This window comes from Oncorhynchus clarkii, chromosome 3 (assembly GCF_045791955.1).
Source record: "Oncorhynchus clarkii lewisi isolate Uvic-CL-2024 chromosome 3, UVic_Ocla_1.0, whole genome shotgun sequence".
NCBI classification, from domain to species: Eukaryota; Metazoa; Chordata; class Actinopteri; order Salmoniformes; family Salmonidae; genus Oncorhynchus; species Oncorhynchus clarkii.
In genome coordinates, this window is record NC_092149.1 from 9,006,188 (window position 1) to 9,023,203 (window position 17,016).

The following is a 17,016-nucleotide window of genomic DNA, read 5'->3' on the forward strand; positions in this document are numbered from 1 at the left end:
TGGAGGTTATGATGTCATGGGGTGAGATGGAGGTGGGGTGTCGTCTTCTTGGTGTCGTCTTCAGTTCATCTTGTTTCTAATCCTCAGGTGGTCCTGTAGAAACCCATGTATCATCATGTACAGCTGTTATCCTGATCTGATCTCGTCCTCTTGGTTTCTGGCGCTCCGTCTGAATGGATCAATGTCTAATGATTTGTCGTTGTCTGTGTTTAAAGCCAGGGGTCAGGGTTTAAAGGTAGGGGTCAGGGTTTAAAGGTAGGGGTCAGTGTTTAAAGCCAGGGGTCGGTGTTTAAAGCCAGGGGTCGATGTTTAAAGCCAGGGGTCGGTGTTTATAACCAGGGGTCAGGGTTTAAAGGTAGGGGTCAGGGTTTAAAGCCAGGGGTCAGTGTTTAAAGGTAGTTAGTGGTCAGTGTTTAAAGCCAGTGGTCATTGTTTAAAGCCAGGGGTCAGTGTACAGTGTGATGCTATGTGTTCCAGGCCTGGTGAGGGCTGCTGGGTCGTTATATTAGGTACAGTGTGATGCTATGTGTTCCAGGCCTGGTGAGGGCTGCTGGGTCGTTATATTAGGTACAGTGTGATGCTATGTGTTCCAGGCCTGGTGAGGGCTGCTGGGTCGTTATATTAGGTACAGTGTGATGCTATGTGTTCCAGGCCTGGTGAGGGCTGCTGGGTCGTTATATTAGGTACAGTGTGTTACTATGTGTTCCAGGCCTGGTGAGGGCTGCTGGGTCGTTATATTAGGTACAGTGTGATGCTATGTGTTCCAGGCCTGGTGAGGGCTGCTGGGTCCGTCATGAAGGAGTCGTTCTACAGTCTGTGGTGAGGCCTTCGTCTAGAGCAGCCTGCCGCTCTGCTCCCGTTGACCGACCCGACCCGACACGCCCAGATATATCTGCCCTTCTCTTAACCTAGCTAGGCCAATGACATCTCTACTCTGACCACTGGAGAAACGATGGGGGGGGGGGGGGACACAGAGACACACAGTTTAAACAACATCATGTATACTGACACCTATTTGACAGATGTAAAAAGGTCCTTGAAGGCCCAGAATGAGGTGACCAGTGTGTGTGTGTCCCACCCCCCCCCCCCCCCCCCCATTCTCCAGTTGCTCTGATCTGCTATAATCATCTAATGGAATCAGGTTGAAACTGTGATTATGTGGCTCTAATCTAATGGAATCAGTGTTTCTGTGACACGGGGGCCCCCAGTCCTCCTGTCCCGGGGTGATGATGTCACAGTGGTTGGAGAGATGGCTTTGTGCTGTCGCCTGCTGCCCAGAGGGTCTCTGACTAAATATACACATCAACAACGGGGCTGTGTTTCAGGAAGGGTGACACGTTCCTAAATGTTTCAGACAGAAATGTACTGATTAAAGTTGTCCACGATGACGATCCCTTCTTATACATGACAGATATATCATATCTGTTGAACACGTTTCTATCTCGTTGTTCTGTTACCTGCCCGCCGGCCCGGCAGGAAGTGTGTCAGCCGCCCGGCAGGAAGTGTGTCAGCATAAGGCCATCCCTCAACGATCCTGATGCTTCAAGCTAAAGGACAGAAAACTAATTTGATTTGTTCTGTTCTTCTCTTATTTTGTTTTGTTTTGCAGAAGAAAAAAAATCTAATCATCACATCTCTTTTTAATCCAGTCTTAGTGATTTGTATTTCTTTACTTCTGTCCCCTCCCTCCCCTCTATCTCTCCTCCTTTCTCTCTCTTGTCCCCCCCCCCCCCCCCTCATCTGTTTCCATCTCCCCCTCTCTGACCCCCCCCCCCTCCAGTCCAGAGGAGGGGTCTGGTCTTGCAGTGGGCCGCTGTGGAGGGGTTGTCCTGTCTTGTACTGATAAGCTGAACAGACGTACGGTGTTGGTTCGACCCGTCAGCAAACAGGACTCCTTCAGCCACCTCTCTGGCTTCGTTCCGCCTGTAAGAACACAGCTTCCTCTTTAGCTCTCTGAGTTCTCATCAACCTTGGTCACAGTGGGGGTTTTTATCCAACTATCCCGTTTAACTCCCATCATGCTTCAGTTTAGTGCCATCCCAGAAGCCAATCAGGTTTGTTATGGGAACGTCACATACCGTAAAGACTCAGCACGACTGAACTCTGTTTAAACGTTCCTGTTCACCCGTACCTAGTCGCTACAATAAGGACTTCCGAGTGGACTAAATCGACCTCAGATTTGGCTTTTGGAGGGCGATGTGAATCATCACCTGTACAGGAACTATTAACTCCAGTTACATCCTGGTTCTGAGGATTAGAGGTCAAATCTCTCCTCCATAGACTGGTTTTAAATTCAACCTGTTGTTCATACGATAGTACGAAGGCCAACACAATGGCCGTGAGGTATTCATCTTGTTCTCCCTGTTGATGAAAGGTTGATGAAAGGTTGATGAAAGGTTGATGAAAGCCCAAACTCTTGTGATTGATGTGGAAACGCGCTCTACTTTTTCTTGGCATTGCTTCTTATCTCTTTAACCAATCGCCCTCCTCGTAATTCAACGGCATTTTCTTTCACTTGTATTGTAAAATTGAAATATTTTCGTCGGTAATGAATTTGTGCAAATCAACCGTTTTAAGATTGTTAACAGTAGATAGATGTTGCTTGTAAATCAGAGATATTGTTTAACTTTGAATTGACTTCCTTGTTGTTAAGAGGTACGGCCCTCCAGAAGACGCCTGGTATCCTCTACGGAGTTAAACTAGTTTCATTTAGAGACCAGACATACAGTCACATACAGTACAGGTCTGGGATCAGTCACATACAGTACAGGCCTGGGATCAGTTACATACAGTACAGGTCTGGGATCAGTTACATACAGTACAGGTCTGGGATCAGTCACATACAGTACAGGCCTGGGATCAGTCACATACAGTACAGGTCTTGGATCAGTCACATACAGTACAGGCCTGGGATCAGTTACATACAGTACAGGTCTGGGATCAGTTACATACAGTACAGGCCTGTTAGACAGTCACATACAGTACAGGCCTGTTAGACAGTCACATACAGTACAGGTCTGGGATCAGTCACATACAGTACAGGTCTGGGATCAGTAACATACAGTACAGGTCTCGGATCAGTCACATACAGTACAGGCCTGGGATCAGTCACATACAGTACAGGTCTGGGATCAGTCACATACAGTACAGGCCTGGGATCAGTTACATACAGTACAGGTCTGGGATCAGTTACATACAGTACAGGCCTGTTAGACAGTCACATACAGTACAGGCCTGGGATCAGTCACATACAGTACAGGTCTGGGATCAGTCACATACAGTACAGGCCTGGGATGAGTCACATACAGTACAGGTCTGGGATCAGTCACATACAGTACAGGTCTGGGATCAGTCACATACAGTACAGGCCTGGGATCAGTCACATACAGTACAGGTCTGGGATCAGTCACATACAGTACAGGTCTGGGATCAGTCACATACAGTACAGGTCTGGGATCAGTCACATACAGTACAGGTCTGGGATCAGTCACACACAGTACAGGCCTGGGATCAGTCACATACAGTACAGGCCTGGGATCAGTCACCTATGGACCCAGTAGTGCACTACATTAGACCAGAGCCCTATGGACCCAGTAGTGCACTACATTAGACCAGAGCCCTATGGACCCAGTAGTGCACTACATTAGACCAGAGCCCTATGGGCCCAGTAGTGCACTACATTAGACCAGAGCCCTATGGGCCCAGTAGTGCACTACATTAGACCAGAGCCCTATGGGCCCAGTAGTGCACTACATTAGACCAGAGCCCTATGGGCCCAGTAGTGCACTACATTAGACCAGAGCCCTATGGGCCCAGTAGTGCACTCCATTAGACCAGAGCCCTATGGACCCAGTAGTGCACTACATTAGACCAGAGCCCTATGGGCCCAGTAGTGCACTCCATTAGACCAGAGCCCTATGGGCCCAGTAGGGGTCTTTATGAGTGTGGTATTGGTGTATCAGGAGACTGTTCATAGGAAGTGTTACCTTAAAGCTCTGGTCTTTGACTGGAGAGGATCCATTGTAGTCCAGGAGTTGGTTTAATGTGTCTCAGTTAGTGTTTATGTGGTGTTCCACTGTGAACCTGTTGTCTCCACCTCCTCCACCTCCCCACCAATCAGACAGCAGCCAAGGTCCTGGAGGTTTCCTCCCACCAGCAGCACGGATTCCTGTCCATCACATACACCCAGGTTACAATTATTATTACAATAGTTATTATTGTTGTTGTTGATATTATTATGTATTAATTATTATTATTATTATTATTATATATTATTGTTATTATATATTATTATTATATATTATTATTATTATTATTATTATTATATATTATTATTATTATTATATATTATTATTATTATTATTATATTATTATTATATATTATTATTATTATATATTATTATATATTATTATTATTATATATTATTATTATTATTATTATATTATTATTATATATTATTATTATTATATATTATTATATATTATTATTATTATTATTATATATTATTATATATTATTATTATTATTATATATTATTATTATTATTATTATATATTATTGTTATTATATATTATTATTATTATTATTATATTATTATTATATATTATTATTATATATTATTATATATTATTATTATTATATATTATTATATATTATTGTTATTATATATTATTATTATTATTATTATTATTATTTATTATTATTATATATTATTATTATTATATATTATTATTAGTATATATTATATTATTATTATTATTATATATTATTATTATATATTATTATTATTATTATTATATATTATTATTATTATATATTATTATTATTATTATTATTATTATTATATATTATTATTATTATTATTATTATTATTATTTATTATTATTATATATTATTATTATTATTATTTATTATTATTATATATTATTATTATTATATATTATTATTATTATTATATATTATTATTATTATTATTATTATTTATTATTATTATATATTATTATTATTATATATTATTATTATTATATATTATTATTATTATTATATATTATTATTATTATTATATATTATTATTATTATTATTATTATATATTATTATTATTATTATTTATTATTATTATATATTATTATTATTATTATATATTATTATTATTATATATTATTATTATTATTATATATTATTATTATATATTATTATTATTATTATATATTATTATTATTATATATTATTATTATTATTATATATTATTATTATTATTATTATGTATTATTATTATATATTATTATTATTATTATTTATTATTGTTATTATTATTATTATGTATTTATTGTTGTATATTCATTATTATTAGTATCAGTAGTATTACTAGTATTATTATTTATTGATTAGTGTTATTATTTATTGATTAGTCTTATTATTTATTCATTAGTCTTATTATTTATTCATTCATTGTTATGCATTATTAGTATTATATATTCATTAGTATTACTATTATTATTAATATTATTAGTATTATATATTCATTAGTATTACTATTATTATTAATATTATTAGAATTATGTATTCATTAGTAGTACTACTAGTAGTAGTAGTAGTAATATAATGTATTTATATAAATATGACCTTCCCCCAGGCGGTCACCAGAAACGTCCGCCACAAGTTGACCACGCGGCTGGAACGAGCGGATCCTCGCGGGGCCCAGCGGCTGACGGAGGGCCCGGCTGACGGGTCCCCCCACTACCTGAGAGAGATCCTGCTGACCGCCCAACCTTTTGACCTTGTCCTCTCCTGTCCCCTACTGGCCACCGTAGCCGGGGTGTTCCACGCCTCGCTGCCACGACGGTACCGGGACCTCGGCAAAACGGCGGGCCAGCCGATGAGAAGTCACGCCCTGACGTCGCGCAGCCTACCGCTGCTATATGTCAACACATCGGTGATCAGGGTGTTTTGTCCCTGGAACCCAGACGGACAGGACAGACACACAGGTAAGACTGGACGGACAGGACAGACACACAGGTAAGACTGGACAGACAGGACAGACACACAGGTAAGACTGGACAGACAGGACAGACACACAGGTAAGACTGGACAGACAGGACAGACACACAGGTAAGACTGGACAGACAGGACAGACACACAGGTAAGACTGGACAGACAGGACAGACCAGACAGACAGGACAGACACACAGGACAGACTGGACAGACTGGACAGACAGGACAGACAGGACAGACTGGACAGACAGGACAGACAGGACAGACACACAGGTAAGACTGGACAGACTGGACAGACACACAGGTAAGACTGGACAGACAGGACAGACCAGACAGACAGGACAGACAGGACAGACACACAGGTAAGACTGGACAGACTGGACAGACACACAGGTAAGACCGGGACAGACTGGACAGACTGGACAGACAGGACAGACAGGACAGACAGGACAGACTGGACAGACTGGACAGACTGGACAGACCGGACAGACAGGACAGACAGGTAAGACTGGACAGACTGGACAGACACACAGGTAAGACCGGGACAGACTGGAAAGACATGACAGACTGGACAGACTGGACAGACTGGACAGACTGGACAGACTGGACAGACTGGACAGACTGGACAGACCAGACAGACAGGACAGACTGGACAGACCAGACAGACAGGACAGACAGGACAGACTGGACAGACAGGACAGACCGGACAAACAGGACAGACTGGACAAACAGGACAGACAGGACAGACAGGTAAGATAGGTAAGACAGGACAGACAGGTAAGACAGGAGGGGATCCACGGACTGACAGGACAGACTGGACAGACAGGACAGACAGGTAAGACAGGACAAACAGGACAGACATGACAGACAGGACAGACTGGACAGACAGGTAAGACAGGACAGACAGGTAAGATAGGACAGACAGGACAGACAGAACACACTGGACAGACTGGACAGACAGGTAAGACAGGTAAGACAGGAGGGTATCCATGGACTGAAAGGACAGACAGGACAGACAGGTGAGACAGGTAAGACAGGACAGACAGGTAAGACAGGACAGACAGGTAAGACAGGAGGGGATCCACGGACTGACAGGACAGACTGGACAAACAGGACAGACAGGACAGACTGGACAAACAGGACAGACAGGACAGACAGGACAGACAGGTGAGACAGGTAAGACAAGACAGACAGGTAAGACAGGTAAGACAGGAGGGTATCCATGGACTGACCTTTTTAAGGTCATGTTCACTGATTTATTGAGGCTTTCTAGCTACGGCCTCTGATGTTGAGCCAGAGAAGATCGACGTTGTACTGTACAATACCCTCCTGGAGGTTTTAACTCCAACCATGTTCCTGAAGAGAAACCCTCCTGGAGGTTTTAACTCCAACCCTGTTCCTGTAGAGAAACCCTCCTGTAGGTTTTAATTCCAACCCTGTTCCTGGAGAGAAACCCTCCTGGAGGTTTTAACTCCAACCATGTTCCTGAAGAGAAACCCTCCTGGAGGTTTTAACTCCAACCATGTTCCTGAATAGAAACCGTCCTGTAGGTTTTAACTCCAACACTGTTCCTGGAGAGAAACCCTCCTGGAGGTTTTAACTCCAACCCTGGGGGGGGGGGGGGGGGGGGGGGGGGGGGGGTTGTTCCTTAGTGGGGCTCCTTAGGGGGGGCTCCTCAGGGGGGCTCCTCAGGGGGGGCTCCTTAGGACACTCTGGTACTGAAGTGTATATGGTCTGTCTGGGTCTGATACCCACTGTGTGTTGTGTCTCCCAGAACCCCAGCTGAGGAGAGAGAGAGAGGACACTCTGGTACTGAAGATAGGATCTGTCAGCGTGGCCCCTCAGGCAGATAACCCTCTGACCAGAACCGTGCTGCGCAAGGACATCTACCAGTGAGTCTATTCTACTACTCTCCTCTCCTCCTCTCTCCTCTCATCCTCTCTCCTCTCCTCTCCTCTCTCCTCTCATCCTCTCTCCTCTCCTCCTCCTCTCTCCTCCTCTCTCCTCTCCTCCTCTCTCCTCTCCTCTCCTCTTCTCCTCCCTCTCTCCTCTCCTTTCCTCCTCCCTCTCTCCTCTCCTCCTCCCTCTCCCCTCCACTCCTCCCCTCCACTCCTCCATCTCTCCTCTCCTCCTCCACTCCTCCCTCTCTCCTCCTCCCTCTCTCCTCCACTCCACTCCTCTCCTCCTCTCTCCTCTCCTCTCCTCCTCCTCCTCTCCACTCCTCTTCTCCTCCCTCTCTCCTCTCCTCCTCCCTCTCCCCTCCACTCCTCCCTCTCTCCTCTCCTCCTCCCTCTCTCCTCCACCCCTCCTCTCCATTCCTCCTCTCCTCCCTCTCTCCTCTCCACTCTCTCCACCACACACAGCCAGCTGACCACAATCCATTTTAAAGTGTCCCTCTAAATGAGCAGTCTTTCTCCTGATGGGGGAGACGGGCTGAGGCGTGGGTAGAGACAGACGGGAGAGTGTCGTTGGGAGGAGGGTGAGAGTCAGATGGGAGAGGGGTGAGAGTCGGGTGGAGGAGGGGTGAGAGTCAGATGGGAGAGTGGTGAGAGTCGGGAGGAGGATGGGTGAGAGTCAGATGGGAGAGGGGTGAGAGTCAGATGGGAGAGGGGTGAGAGTCAGATGGGAGAGGGGTGAGAGTCAGATGGGAGAGGGGTGAGAGTCAGATGGGAGAGGGATGAGAGTCAGATGGGAGAGGGGTGAGGGGTGAGAGTCAGATGGGAGAGGGGTGAGAGTCAGATGGGAGAGGGGTGAGAGTCAGATGGGAGAGGGGTGAGAGTCAGATGGGAGAGGGATGAGAGTCAGATGGGAGAGGGGTGAGGGGTGAGAGTCAGATGGGAGAGGGGTGAGAGTCAGGTGGGAGAGGGGTGAGAGTCAGATGGGAGAGGGGTGAGAGTCAGGTGGGAGAGGGGTGAGAGTCAGATGGGAGAGGGGTGAGAGTCAGATGGGAGAGGGGTGAGAGTCAGGTGGGAGAGGGGTGAGTGTCAGATGGGAGAGGGGTGAGAGTCAGATGGGAGAGGGGTGAGAGTCAGATGGGAGAGGGGTGAGAGTCAGATGGGAGAGGGGTGAGAGTCAGATGGGAGAGGGGTGAGAGTCAGGTGGGAGAGGGGTGAGAGTCAGGTGGGAGAGGGATGAGAGTCAGGTGGGAGAGGGATGAGAGTCAGGTGGGAGAGGGGTGAGTGTCGGGGGGAGGAGGGATGAGAGTCAGATGGGAGAGGGGTGAGAGTCAGATGGGAGAGGGGTGAGAGTCAGATGGGAGAGGGATGAGAGTCAGATGGGAGAGGGGAGAGGGGTGAGAGTCAGATGGGAGAGGGGTGAGAGTCAGATGGGAGAGGGGTGAGAGTCAGATGGGAGAGGGGTGAGAGTCAGATGGGAGAGGGATGAGAGTCAGATGGGAGAGGGGTGAGGGGTGAGAGTCAGATGGGAGAGGGGTGAGAGTCAGGTGGGAGAGGGGTGAGAGTCAGATGGGAGAGGGGTGAGAGTCAGGTGGGAGAGGGGTGAGAGTCAGATGGGAGAGGGGTGAGAGTCAGATGGGAGAGGGGTGAGAGTCAGGTGGGAGAGGGGTGAGTGTCAGATGGGAGAGGGGTGAGAGTCAGATGGGAGAGGGGTGAGAGTCAGATGGGAGAGGGGTGAGAGTCAGATGGGAGAGGGGTGAGAGTCAGATGGGAGAGGGGTGAGAGTCAGGTGGGAGAGGGGTGAGAGTCAGGTGGGAGAGGGATGAGAGTCAGGTGGGAGAGGGATGAGAGTCAGGTGGGAGAGGGGTGAGTGTCGGGGGGAGGAGGGATGAGAGTCAGATGGGAGAGGGATGAGAGTCAGATGGGAGAGGGGTGAGAGTCAGATGGGAGAGGGGTGAGAGTCAGGTGGGAGAGGGATGAGAGTCAGGTGGAAGAGGGATGAGAGTCAGGTGGGAGAGGGGTGAGAGTCAGATGGGAGAGGGGTGAGAGTCAGATGGGAGAGGGGTGAGAGTCAGATGGGAGAGGGGTGAGAGTCAGGTGGGAGAGGGGTGAGAGTCAGATGGGAGAGGGATGAGAGTCAGGTGGGAGAGGGGTGAGAGTCAGGTGGGAGAGGGGTGAGAGTCAGATGGGAGAGGGGTGAGAGTCAGATGGGAGAGGGGTGAGAGTCAGGTGGGAGAGGGGTGAGAGTCAGATGGGAGAGGGGTGAGAGTCAGATGGGAGAGGGGTGAGAGTCAGGTGGGAGAGGGGTGAGAGTCAGATGGGAGAGGGGTGAGAGTCAGATGGGAGAGGGGTGAGAGTCAGATGGGAGAGGGGTGAGAGTCAGATGGGAGAGGGATGAGAGTCAGATGGGAGAGGGGTGAGGGGTGAGAGTCAGAGGGGTGAGGGGTGAGAGTCAGATGGGAGAGGGGTGAGAGTCAGGTGGGAGAGGGGTGAGAGTCAGGTGGGAGAGGGGTGAGTGTCGGGGGGAGGAGGGATGAGAGTCAGATGGGAGAGGGATGAGAGTCAGATGGGAGAGGGGTGAGAGTCAGGTGGGAGAGGGGTGAGAGTCAGATGGGAGAGGGGTGAGGGGTGAGAGTCAGATGGGAGAGGGGTGAGAGTCAGATGGGAGAGGGGTGAGAGTCAGGTGGGAGAGGGGTGAGAGTCAGATGGGAGAGGGGTGAGAGTCAGTTGGGAGAGGGGTGAGAGTCAGATGGGAGAGGGGTGAGGGGTGAGAGTCAGAGGGGTGAGGGGTGAGAGTCAGATGGGAGAGGGGTGAGAGTCAGGTGGGAGAGGGGTGAGAGTCAGGTGGGAGAGGGGTGAGTGTCGGGGGGAGGAGGGATGAGAGTCAGATGGGAGAGGGATGAGAGTCAGATGGGAGAGGGGTGAGAGTCAGGTGGGAGAGGGGTGAGAGTCAGATGGGAGAGGGGTGAGAGTCAGATGGGAGAGGGGTGAGTGTTGGGGGAGGAGGGGTGAGTGTCGGGGGGAGGAGGGGTGAGTGTCGGGGGGAGGAGGGGTGAGTGTCAGGGGGAGGAGGGGTGAGTGTCGGGGGAGGGGTGAGTGTCGGGGGGAGGAGGGGGAGTGTCGGGGGGAGGGGTGAGTGTCGGGGGGAGGAGGGGTGAGTTGTCGGGGGGAGGAGGGGTGAGAGCGCCACATTGTGGTCTGTCAGGTTCCCGTGGCAACGATGACGGAACGTTCTTCTGAGTGGCACGTTGCAGGTCTCCTCGGTAACACTCGACTGTTAATATAACAGGCCCCAGATCAACCCAAGTGGTGATGAGTCTCACATGGCACCTTATGCACTACAAAGTGCACTACTTTTGACCAGAGCCCGTAGGATCCACAGTGGACAGGGAATAGGGTGCTATTTTGGGACATAACCCTCTACACTGCCATGTGAGGGAAAGCTGTGAATGAAGGGGAATATTCTGAACAAAACACATTTTGTTGACAAAAGAGATCTGTAGTGATCTGGCTTGTGTCATGACTGTGTGGAAACCACATCAATGGGCCTTTGGGAGGGGGAGAGAGAGGGAGGGAGCAGAGGGAGGAGAGAGAGAGGGAGGAGGGAGGAGAGAGAGAGAGAGAGAGAGAGAGGGAGGGATGGAAGGAGCAGAGGGAGGAGGGAGGAGGGAGAGGGAGGGAGCAGATGAGTGAAGGGGGAGAGAGAGAGGGAGTCGAGGGGGAGAGAGGGAGGGATGGAGGGGGAGAGAGAGGGAGGGAGCAGAGGGAGGAGAGAGAGAGGGAGGAGGGAGAGAGGGAGGAGGGAGGAGAGAGAGAGAGAGAGAGAGAGGGAGGGATGGAAGGAGAAGAGGGAGGAGGGAGGAGGGAGAGGGAGGGAGCAGATGAGTGAAGGGGGAGAGAGAGAGGGAGTCGAGGGGGAGAGAGGGAGGGATGGAGGGGGAGAGAGGGAGGGAGCAGAGGAATGGATGGAGAGAGAGGGAGGGAGCAGAGGAATGGAGGGGGAGAGAGCAGAGGAATGGAGGGGGAGAGGGGGAGAGAGGGAGGGACGGAGGGGGAGAGAGGGAGGGAGCAGAGGAATGGATGGAGAGAGGGAGGGAGCAGAGGAATGGAGGGAAGAGGGGGGGGGAGGGAGGAGGGGGAGGGATGGCGTGAGGAGAGAGAGAGAATGGAGGAATTGTCTGCCTGCCTGTAATGTTCTCTATATGAATGAGAGAGAGATATATTCTGTGGGTGGGGGGGGGGTGCTCGTGCGTCTGTGTGTGGGGGGGGGGGGGGTGCTCGTGCGTCTGTGTGTGGGGGGGGGGGTGCTCGTGCATCTGTGTGGGGGGGGTGGTGTCTGTGTGTGGGGGGGGGTGGTGTCTGTGTGTGTGGGGGGGGGGGGGTGTCTGTGTGTGGGGGGGGGTGGTGTCTGTGTGGGGGGGGTGGTGTCTGTGTGGGGGGGTGGTGTCTGTGTGTGGGGGGGGTGGTGTCTGTGTGGGGGGGGGTAGTGTCTGTGTGTGGGGGGGGTGGTGTCTGTGTGTGGGGGGGGGGGGGGGGGGGGGGTCTGTGTGGGGGGGGGGGGTCTGTTCGGGGGGGGGGGGGGTCTGTGTGGGGGGGGGTGTCTGTGTGTGATAATAATAATCATTATTTTAAATGAAGCCTGGTAACCACCCACGGGTTGTTGATGTTTCTGTCTCCCTGGCAACCACCCACGTGTTGTTGATGTTTCTGTCTCCCTGGCAACCACCCACGTGTTGTTGATGTTTCTGTCTCCCTGGCAACCACCCACGTGTTGTTGATCTTTCTGTCTCCCTGGCAACCACCCACGTGTTGTTGATGTTTCTGTCTCCCTGGCAACCACCCACGTGTTGTTGATGTTTCTGTCTCCCTGGCAACCACCCACGTGTTGTTGATGTTTCTGTCTCCCTGGCAACCACCCACGTGTTGTTGATGTTTCTGTCTCCCTGGCAACCACCCACGTGTTGTTGATGTTTCTGTCTCCCTGGCAACCACCCACGTGTTGTTGATGTTTCTGTCTCCCTGGCAACCACCCACGTGTTGTTGATGTTTCTGTAACTGTTGCTGTGTCAGATCGGGAGAGACATAAACACATGGGAGACAGGGAGGGAGGGAGGGAGGGAGGGAGGGGAGGGAGAGAGAGAGAGAGGGAGGAGAGGGAGAGCGAGAGGGAGGGAGGGAGGGAGGGAGGGAGGGAGGGAGGGAGGGAGGGAGGGAGAGAGAGAGAGAGAGAGAGGGAGGAGAGGGAGAGCGAGAGGGAGGGAGGGAGGGAGGGAGGGAGAGAGAGAGGGAGGGGAGGATGGAGAGAGAGAGAGAAAGGGGAAGACCCATAACTGTGAGTTGAGTAATGAGTGTCATTGAACTGGACCCAGACCAGATAGACCTCATTGTGGATGGTGTTGGTTTGGTCGGGGATCTCCCTCTCCAGTCTCCAAACCAATCCTTCCCCTGCCTGCGTGTCACTAATGGAAAATCCTGGCATGCAGCTTGGAGCCACAATATTGGAGCCCTGTAGTTTTGAAGCCCTGTAGTATCGGAGCCCTGTAGTGTCGGAGCCCTGTAGTATCAGAGCCCTGTAGTATCAGAGCCCTGTAGTATCGGAGCCCTGTAGTATTGGAGCCCTGTAGTATCAGAGCCCTGTAGTATCGGAGCCCTGTAGTATCGGAGCCCTGTAGTATTGGAGCCCTGTAGTATTGGAGCCCTGTAGTATTGGAGCCCTGTAGTATCGGAGCCCTGTAGTATCGGAGCCCTGTAGTATTGGAGCCCTGTAGTATCGGAGCCCTGTAGTATTGAAGCCCTGTAGTGTTGGAGCCCTGTAGTATCAGAGCCCTGTAGTATCGGAGCCCTGTAGTATCGGAGCCCTGTAGTATCGGAGCCCTGTAGTGTCGGAGCCCTGTAGTATCGGAGCCCTGTAGTATTGAAGCCCTGTAGTGTCGGATCCCTGTAGTGTCGGAGCCCTGTAGTATTGGAGCCCTGTAGTATCGGAGCCCTGTAGTATCGGAGCCCTGTAGTATTGGAGCCCTGTAGTATTGGAGCCCTGTAGTATTGGAGCCCTGTAGTGTCGGAGCCCTGTAGTAACGGAGCCCTGTAGTAACGGAGCCCTGTAGTATTGGAGCCCTGTAGTATCAGAGCCCTGTAGTGTTGGAGCCCTGTAGTGTCGGAGCCCTGTAGTATTGGAGCCCTGTAGTGTTGGAGCCCTGTAGTATCGGAGCCCTGTAGTATTGGAGCCCTGTAGTGTCGGAGCCCTGTAGTATTGGAGCCCTGTAGTATTGGAGCCCTGTAGTATTGGAGCCCTGTAGTATTGGAGCCCTGTAGTATTGGAGCCCTGTAGTATTGGAGCCCCCAGTATTGGAGCCCTGTAGTATTGGAGCCCTGTAGTATCGGAGCCCTGTAGTGTTGGAGCCCTGTAGTGTCGGAGCCCTGTAGTATCAGAGCCCTGTAGTGTCGGAGCCCTGTAGTGTCGGAGCCCTGTAGTGTCGGAGCCCTGTAGTGTCGGAGCCCTGTAGTGTCGGAGCCCTGTAGTGTCGGAGCCCTGTAGTGTCGGAGCCCTGTAGTGTCGGAGCCCTGTAGTATTGGAGCCCTGTAGTGTCGGAGCCCTGTAGTGTCGGAGCCCTGTAGTGTCGGAGCCCTGTAGTGTCGGAGCCCTGTAGTGTCGGAGCCCTGTAGTGTCGGAGCCCTGTAGTGTCGGAGCCCTGTAGTGTCGGAGCCCTGTAGTGTTGGAGCCCTGTAGTGTTGGAGCCCTGTAGTGTCGGAGCCCTGTAGTGTCGGAGCCCTGTAGTGTCGGAGCCCTGTAGTGTCGGAGCCCTGTAGTGTCGGAGCCCTGTAGTGTCGGAGCCCTGTAGTGTCGGAGCCCTGTAGTGTCGGAGCCCTGTAGTGTCGGAGCCCTGTAGTGTCGGAGCCCTGTAGTATTGGAGCCCTGTAGTGTCGGAGCCCTGTAGTGTCGGAGCCCTGTAGTATCGGAGCCCTGTAGTGTCGGAGCCCTGTAGTGTCGGAGCCCTGTAGTGTTGGAGCCCTGTAGTAAATGAAGCTGTGGTTTTGCAGTATATTTACCCAGTAGCAGACCGGATATGTGGCTCTGGGGAGAGACTAGGAGTCCACTTGCCTCAAACTTGCCTCATTTCTCTCTATTCCTGTACCAAGTTCCCCTGTTTACATGACTGAGAGGGACTGAGGCCTGTGTGCCTGTTTGTCTGCCTGTCTGTCTGCATGCCTTTCTGCATGTCTGTCTGCATGTCTGTCTGTCTGTGTGTTTACATGACTCTCTGACTGTCTGTCTGGCTGCATGTATGCCTGTCTGTCTGCATGTCTGTCTGTCTGTCTGGCTGCATGTCTGTCTGCATGTCTGTCTGGCTGCATGTCTGTCTGGCTGCATGTCTGTCTGCCTGTATGTCTGTCTCCCTGTCTGTCTCCCTGTCTGTCTGCCTGCATGTCTGTCTGTCTGTCTGCATGTCTGTCTGTCTGCCTGTCTGTCTGCATGTCTGTCTTCCTGTCTGTCTGTCTCCCTGTCAGAACGCTGTGTTCCCCAGGGTTAAACCAGACAGACCACACGCGGTGTGATGCTCCCTGTCAGAACGCTGTGTTCCCCAGGGTTAAACCAGACAGACCATCTATTGGTCGTCAGAGTTTAAACACAGAGAGAGAGAGACGAATCAACAACTCCCTTTTATCTTTTAAAAAAAACAAACATTTATTTACTATTTTTCATTCCAGTTGAGTGACTGTTATTGAACCAGAGTTTTACAAAACATCTCCAAGAATCTCTTTTCATTCCAGTTGAGTGACTGTTATTGAACCAGAGTTTTACAAAACATCTCCAAGAATCTCTTTTCATTCCAGTTGAATCCCGGTGGGCTTCGTGATCGGCACTGCCAGCTCTCCCCTTTAACAGACACACAGCCCGGTGGGCTTCGTGATCGGCACTGCCAGCTCTCCCCTTTAACAGACACACAGCCCGGTGGGCTTCGTGATCGACACTGCCAGCTCTCCCCTTTAACAGACACACAGCCCGGTGGGCTTCGTGATCGGCACTGCCAGCTCTCCCCTTTAACAGACACACAGCCCGGTGGGCTTCGTGATCGACACTGCCAGCTCTCCCCTTTAACAGACAGACAGCCCGGTGGGCTTCGTGATTGGCCCTGCCAGCTCTCCCCTTTAACAGACACACAGCCCGGTGGGCTTCGTGATCGACCCTGCCAGCTCTCCCCTTTAACAGACACACAGCCCGGTGGGCTTCGTGATCGGCCCTGCCAGCTCTCCCCTTTAACAGACACACAGCCCGGTGGGCTTCGTGATCGACACTGCCAGCTCTCCCCTTTAACAGACACACAGCCCGGTGGGCTTCGTGATCGGCCCTGCCAGCTCTCCCCTTTAACAGACACACAGCCCGGTGGGCTTCGTGATCGACACTGCCAGCTCTCCCCTTTAACAGACACACAGCCCGGTGGGCTTCGTGATCGGCACTGCCAGCTCTCCCCTTTAACAGACACACAGCCCGGTGGGCTTCGTGATCGACCCTGCCAGCTCTCCCCTTTAACAGACACACAGCCCGGTGGGCTTCGTGATCGACACTGCCAGCTCTCCCCTTTAACAGACACACAGCCCGGTGGGCTTCGTGATCGACCCTGCCAGCTCTCCCCTTTAACCAGAGTTATAAACAAACACACACACAGACAAACAGTTGTTTCAAGAGCGCTGTGCTTCTTCCCACCAATAAACAACAACAATGACTCTCTTGAGCATCTAACTTAGACGTCTCTGATTGGGGAGGTCATGTGATACGCTGTAATGCTCAGGAGGTCATGTGATACGCTGTAATGCTCAGTAGGTCATGTGATACGCTGTAATGCTCAGTAGGTCATGTGATACGCTGTAATGCTCAGTAGGTCATGTGATACGCTGTAATGCTCAGTAGGTCATGTGATACGCTGTAATGCTCAGTTGGTCATGTGATACGCTGTAATGCTCAGGAGGTCATGTGATACGCTGTAATGCTCAGGAGGTCATGTGATACGCTGTAATGCTCAGGAGGTCATGTGATACGCTGTAATGCTCAGTAGGTCATGTGATACGCTGTAATGCTCAGGAGGTCATGTGATACGCTGTAATGATCAGTAGGTCATGTGATACGCTGTA

The 17,016-nt window shown here is 50.3% G+C and overlaps 1 protein-coding gene across 1 annotated transcript in view; it reads left to right on the plus strand.

The window, feature by feature from the left end:
- LOC139405591 (intermembrane lipid transfer protein VPS13B-like) overlaps window positions 1–7,888 on the plus strand; it is a 171,628-nt gene extending 163,740 nt beyond the window's left edge. The window contains exons 11-14 of the mRNA XM_071148003.1: window positions 1,781–1,925; window positions 4,121–4,189; window positions 5,634–5,985; window positions 7,767–7,888. Coding sequence (XP_071004104.1) covers window positions 1,781–1,925; window positions 4,121–4,189; window positions 5,634–5,985; window positions 7,767–7,888 — 688 coding nt within the window. The remainder of the gene's footprint in view (window positions 1–1,780; window positions 1,926–4,120; window positions 4,190–5,633; window positions 5,986–7,766) is intronic.
- The last annotated feature ends 9,128 nt before the right edge of the window (window positions 7,889–17,016 follow it).